The sequence below is a fragment of the Propithecus coquereli genome, unplaced genomic scaffold, assembly GCF_000956105.1.
Source record: "Propithecus coquereli isolate 6110/MARCELLA unplaced genomic scaffold, Pcoq_1.0 Scaffold179, whole genome shotgun sequence".
NCBI lineage: Eukaryota > Metazoa > Chordata > Mammalia > Primates > Indriidae > Propithecus > Propithecus coquereli.
In genome coordinates, this window is record NW_012142634.1 from 5,086,918 (window position 1) to 5,093,685 (window position 6,768).

Consider the following 6,768-nt stretch of genomic DNA (forward strand, 5'->3'; position numbering starts at 1 on the left):
CCAGCAGCACTCCGACCAAAGGCTGCTCAAGGCGGCCCGACCCGTTCACATCTGCGACCCTGGGTCCTATATCTGTCCCAAGCAAAGGCCAGGCCTGCGAGGCACTCAGAGGCGAGAAGGCCCGATAGGCGAGGGGAGCGCGAAAAAACACATCCCAAAGACTGGCCAGTGCCACAGCGACCGTCAAGCCCGGCTTTGCGCGCATGTTCAAGTGCTGGCCGGCTCCTCGTCGTCTTGGTAACCAGGCTGCGAATGCGAATGCGCGTGCGCAAACCAAACTCCTTTATCACGTGAGGCCAGGCAGGGGGCGGGGTCGAAGAATGCCAGTCCGGACCCGTCGCGCCACACCTCTCAACGCCGGGCCGAGGCGGGACGAACCTGTGCCCTATTGCGTGGGGCTGACTCGCAGCTCCCGCCCCTTTTCGATCTGCTTTCTCGCGGCTAGTCTCTGGCACCACGTGTCCTCCTGGCCACTCCCCCAGCAGCCCTTTCCAAGTCCCTGTTGGAAGCCGCTGTAAAATGTCGTGAGGGACGCCGCTGCTTTACGGCTGCCTCTCCCAGACGCGAGCCCCGGAGCGCCCACCGCCGTCAGCCGTGTCTCTAAGCGAGTCGGCTCTGCCGAGATCAAGGGATCCGGCGCGCCGCTGTAGTCTCCGCTGCGCCTGTTCCGGTCCCTGGCGATGTGAGCTCGTGGAGGCAGCGGTGCCCCCTGGCCCGGGGTTGAGACGGGCGGCAGGTGCCTGTGAAGCGGGCGGGTGCCGGGGGCCAGCAGGATGGAGGAAAGCATGGAAGAAGAGGAGGGGGGCAGCTACGAGGCGATGATGGACGACCAGAACCACAACAACTGGGAGGCCACCGTGGACGGCTTCCGGCAGCCCCCACCACCTCCGCCGCCCCCCTCGTCGATCGCAGCCACTGCCCGAGAGCCTCCGGGGGGGCAGCTGCTGGCGGTGCCCGCGGTCTCCGTGGACAAGAAGGGCCCCAAGGAAGGGTTCCCGATGGGGCCGCCGCCACCGCCGGAGGCCAATGGGGTGATCATGATGTTGAAGAGCTGCGACGCGGCCGCAGCTGTGGCCAAAGCGGCCCCCGCCCCCACCGCCAGCTCCACCATCAACATCAACACCTCCACCTCCAAGTTCTGTGAGTCCAGCCTTTCCCCAGCAGCCTTGGCTTTTCTCCTCCCCACTCGGACGCCGAATCCACCCCCTGTTGGAGCAGCCTGGCTTCCTTTGTTTCAGGGTTGGGTCTCTCTTCTCCTCTTCTCTTCCCGCCCCACCTCCCCCCTTGTTTGGTGTCTGCGGCCAGCGCCTAAGCGGCCCTGGCTTCTTGTATTACCTGGCCTAGAGAGGAAGCCTGGTACACACGCAGTCCCAAGTTCTCCTACAAACTCGATCCTTATCACAACTGGCTATCTCTCAACATTGGAGAGCTCTTTTCTCATCTATCTTCCCTTAAAGTTTCACCCTTAAAGCTGAGGGGAAAAATAAGGCTGCCTGAGTTTCGTTAGGAAATGGCCTTCAGTCTTTTTTTGCAGCCAGAGAGAAAAGAAATCTGGCAACTTGTGTTCTTGTGCTTTTAGCCGGTCTGTGTTAAATAAGTCAGGAATTTGAAAGTTGACCCATATTTACACCTTGTTCTTTCTCTTCTATGTACGCCTTTGCATCCTGCTAGGGAAACGTGCTAGTTGCTTCCCAGTGCAGTGGCAGCTGCGACGTTTTGAAGCTAATGCATAAAATCACTTTTCGGAGCATACACTCATAAGAATAAGCCATTTAACACGTGTCCAAACCGAAGCTTCTGGTGCACGCTGAACTTTGTTATGTTAGTGACCTGTGTTAACGCTCAGTTGCAGGTGGAAAGATTTAAGACCAAAATCTGTTTGTAATCTGAAATTCCCTCCAACCACAATCTGTGCTTCCATAGCTAGGAAAAGAATGTGCTTTTGCTTTGAGTGGGTTTTTTTTTTTTTTTTTTTTTTTTTTTTGCTAGTGGGGTGGTGAGAATGAATGTGACCGTCACAGCCAGGTTTTTCTCTCCTATTATTAACTGCAAGTTTTGAATGGCATCTGGTAAAGCAACTGGAGATTTCATTTCTAGTTACTAATTTTATCAAGCTGTACCAGTAAGTTTCCAGTTAGCTGTGCAGAGAAAATATTTGCCTTGCTAAAGATATAAAGTCACAATTTACACAAATTTTTTTTTTCGTGTGTGTGGGAATAGCACTTGATCTTATTTGCCTTCAAGATACTACTTTAGTCAAAGACACTGATATGTAGGTATGATTGGTAAGATTTGTATATGATTTTTTTCTCCTATTATGCAAACATGGGAATAACGTTTATATTGTTTGTGTGTTGAATACTGTGCCGTGAAACCAGATGTTGTACAGAGTGGCTGGGTGACTTACTTAATGCTGAAGGAAGCTTGCTTTAGTGCCTAGACAAAGTTCATTTGAAGAGTTCAAAAAACAGACTAAAGTTAAGAGCAGGAATCAGTGAAATTGAGAACAAAAGAACAATTTGCCAAACCAAAAGATTGTTCTTTGAAAAGGTTAATAAGCTAGACAGACCTCTGATAAGAATGATCAAAAAGATGCAAATAAATGAAAAATGGAAAATAACTATAGATTAAAAAAGAATATTATGAAAAACTATAGGTTAATACATTTGAAAGCCTAGATGAAATGTATAATTCTTAGAAAACTATTAACTGTGAAAATTGGTATCATAAGAAATAGATAGCTTGAATTGACTAATAAATTGAAGTAGTAAAGACTTCTCCTTTTAAAAACTCTTGATCCAGATACTCTTATAAGTGACTTCCATCAAACTGTAACACTTAATCCCTTTTTACAAGTTATGGAAAATGGAAGGGAGAGATACTAGGCTCATTTTATAAGGTTAGTGAAATCATGATTCTAAAACTAGATAAAGACAATGTAAAAAGAGAAAATTACAGGTCTGTTTCATTTGTTAGCATAGGAATGAAAATCCTACGCAAAGTACTAGCTCATCAAATCCAACAGTGTGTTAAAAGAATCATGATGCATAGTTAGTCCTAGGAATTTAAGCATGGTTCAACATCTATTTATCTATTAATGTAATTTATCTCATTAATAGACTAAAGGAGAAAAATCGTGATTATCTCAATTGGTGCCATAAAATCATTCAATAAGATACAGTACCTATTTATGATGAAAACTCTTAGCAAGGTTAGGAGTACAGGATAACTAGATAAAGGTCATCACCAAAACCTTACAGTAAATAATAATACTTAGTGAAGAAATTTTAGATACATTCACTTTAAGATTGCTCCCATCACTACTGCTGTTTGATATGGTAAGAAAGGTCCTGGCTACCACTATAAGGGAGGAACAATAAGGCATAAAGATTGTAAAGGAAGCAATAAAACTCATTATTTGCAGATAATTTGATCATCTACCTAGATGAAACATTAGAATCAAGAGAGAAATTGTTAAAACTATTAAGAGTTTAACAGGATTGCTGGATTTAAGATCAGCTTACAAAAATTGATAGCATTTACTAAACTAGTGATAAACAACTAGTAAAGGTAATCACAAGTAAATGTATACAATAATAGCAACAAAACTATAAAATCTCTAGAAATTAACCCAAGATTACACAGTGCCTTTAAGGAGAAAACTTTAAAAAGAAACTAGAAGATGATCTAAATAAATACAATTTTCCATGCTCTTGGATTAAATTATTTATTATCATAAGAATGTCAGTTTTCTCTATTTTAATCCATAAATTAAATTTAAATGCCATGAAAATTACATTTGGTTTTCTTGCCAAACTCAGTAATCTATATCTAAAATTTATATGGTGGGTGGAATAAAGTTTGTGAATAACTAAATCAATCTTAAAGATTTGTTTTTTGGTGGGGGGAGGCTTGCCTTATCAAAAGTTAAGATAATATTTCAAGGCTGTAGTAACAAAAACTGGTGTGAGTACAAGAGCAGAAAAATAGACTAAGAGACAAAGTAGAGGGCAGAGACTTACCTGTATATGTATATTTGGGAACTTAAGATAAAGGCGGTTGAACTGGGCAGGGTGGCTGTAATTACAGCTATTTGGGAGGCTGAGGAGGGAGGATCACTTGAGCACAGGAGTTCAAGACCAGCCTGGGCAACATAGCAAGACCCCATCTCTATATAAAAAGAAAGATAAAGGCGTCATCATAAATCACTGGAGAAAGAAGTCTTCTTGTTAGGGAGACTGCTCACTATATGGAGAAAAAACAAATTTAACACCATATATAGGCTGGACTCTGAATGAATTAAGACCTAAATGTGTAAAGAACAACTATCAAGTTAATAGAAAATGTTAAAGAACCTTTTTCCCTAGAGACAAGGAAGGACTTATTAAAACCTTGAAAGCTTATAAAGGTGAAAAATTAATGATTTTAATTATATAAAAATTAAGGATTTCTATTTAGCAAAGGACAAATAAAAGAATGAGGAAGATATTTACCATGCCTGAAATTGACAAGGGATTATTATCTGATTAGACATTATTAATCAACAATAAGAGCAACAACCTCTGCAGAAAAAGACAAAGGGTATTCATAAGTAGTTTACAGAATAGGAAATCCTGACAAGAATAAGAAGAGAGGAAATTATTAATAATTAGAGACATGTAAATTAAAACAGTGGAGTGTCTTTTTTTACCTATTAGGATGACAAAAATTAGAAAGCTGTGATATAATAGTGCCAAGTATAGGGATATGGAGCTATAGGAAAACTCATACTTGCTGGTGAGAGTAACAGTGTAGTGAGTGGACTTGTGAGATATTGAGATGCTCAAAGTCTCTGTGGACCAGACAATGAAAGATAGCTGGAGTGTTGATATAGCCCTGAGCTATGACAGCAAAGGTATGCTCAGGACTGTAAGGTGGAAACAGCTTCTGGTGGTCTCTGTTTTGGGATAGAGAAAAAAAGCATTTGTTAGCTTGGTTGATACATACTAAGTGCGAGGGCTGGTGTTAATTTGTCCCAGTGAAGAGACCATATCTGGAGCAGCAACTAAGATTGGAGTCATCACTGGATATAATTTACTGTAATCCACAGTCGTTCTCCTTGGAGAATGGACCCATCTTGTCTGCTCTGGCCAGATAGGCTAGTGAAATCAAAATGTCGTAACAGTCACCATTCCTATCTTTTAAGTCTTTGAAGTTGGTAGTGTTTTCTGTAGTTCCTACAAGGATGTGACGTTTCTTGCTTTGTGTTTAGATTTTGGTAGGAAGGGGCACACCTAAAGGATTCCACTTGGCACTTTCCTCACTGACAGTCCTGACTTCATAGGTCAGGGAGCCATTAGCTTCTGTTCAGGAACTGGGGAAGTATCAGGGTGTGACCATGGCCCCACTGCCCCACTGTGAGATGGATTGAGGCCAAAGCACTGTTTATCACATGATGTCCATAAACCCCTGAAGTGCCTATTATAATCATCATTTCCACTTTATATCTGAGAGTTGTTTCTACTTACCCTTTGCCACTTTGGAAACTGAGCTATCCTATTGAAATCAGGGAGCCCCTTTTAATGGCAGTATTGTCCTTTAACCCAGAACTGCAAAGGACAATCTCCACAGCATTTTCTAAGGATATTAGTGTATCCCTCACCAATGTATTTCTCAATTACTTGGTGAGAGACCTTCTCAGAGCACAATTAGGGGGTGTGTGTGTTTGTGTGTGTGAGAGAGAGTGAGAGAGAGAGAGAGAGAGAGAGAGAGAGGGTTAGTATATGATAAATTCACTCTTTTTTTTTTTTTTTTTGAGACAGAGTCTCACTCTGTTGCCTGGGCTAGAGTGCCGTGGCGTCATCCTAGCTCACAGCAACCTCAAACTCCTGGGCTCAAGCGATCCTCCTGCCTCAGCCTCCCGAGTAGCTGGGACTACAGGCATGCGCCGCCATGCCCGGCTAATTTTTTGTATATATTTTTAGTTGTTCAATTAATTTCTTTCTATTTTTAGTAGAGACGGGGTCTCGCTCTTGCTCAGGCTGGTTTCGAACTCCTGAGCTCAAACAATCCGCCCGCCTCGGCCTCCCAGAGAGCTAGGATTACAGGCGGGAGCCGCCATGCCGGGCCTCTTTTTTTTTTTTTTTTAATTTACTTTTTAAAGAGACAGGGTCTTGCTGTGTCACCCAGGCTGACGTGCAGTGGTGTGATCAATTCACTGCAGCTTCCAATTCCTAGGATCACTTCCAACTCAAGTGGTCCTCCTGCCTCAGCCTTGCAAGTAGCTGGGACTACAGGTGTGCATCACCACACGTGGCTAATTCTCTAAGTTTCATAGGGCCTTGCTACGTAGCCCGGGTCGGTCTTGAACTCCTGGCCTCAAGTGATTCTCCCACCACAGCCTTCCGAAGTGTTAGGATTACAGGCATGAACCACCGTGCCTCATTGATAAATCCACTCTTAACATTTCTGTCTTCTACACTAGATTCATTCCTCCACATACTAAGGAATTCCTCTTGTCCTAGACCTTCCCTCCTATTCCCTCTCTCCTCCTGTAGCTTTTCTTCATTTTCCTCTCTTTCCTCCTCCTTTTCTTCCTTGTTCATTTCCTTCCTTCTATACCTTTTCTCCTGCCTCCATTTATATTCAATTAAGTGTACCCATTTTAGGTGTGTAGTTAGAGTTTTAACCCATATAACTGTCTTATCTGGGATTTGATTTTATCCTACTTGTAAGCAAAAAGCTAGCCTATTACTGTTATAGGTTGAGTAGCCCTCATCTCAAATGCTT

At 43.2% G+C, this 6,768-nt stretch overlaps 1 protein-coding gene across 1 annotated transcript in view; it reads left to right on the forward strand.

The window, feature by feature from the left end:
• The first annotated feature begins 504 nt into the window (after positions 1–504).
• Positions 505–6,768, forward strand: part of CACUL1 (CDK2-associated, cullin domain 1) — a 109,836-nt gene continuing 103,572 nt past the window's right edge. The window contains exon 1 of the mRNA XM_012642387.1: positions 505–1,140. Within this exon, the coding sequence (XP_012497841.1) occupies positions 774–1,140 (367 nt within the window). The 5' untranslated portion in view covers positions 505–773. The remainder of the gene's footprint in view (positions 1,141–6,768) is intronic.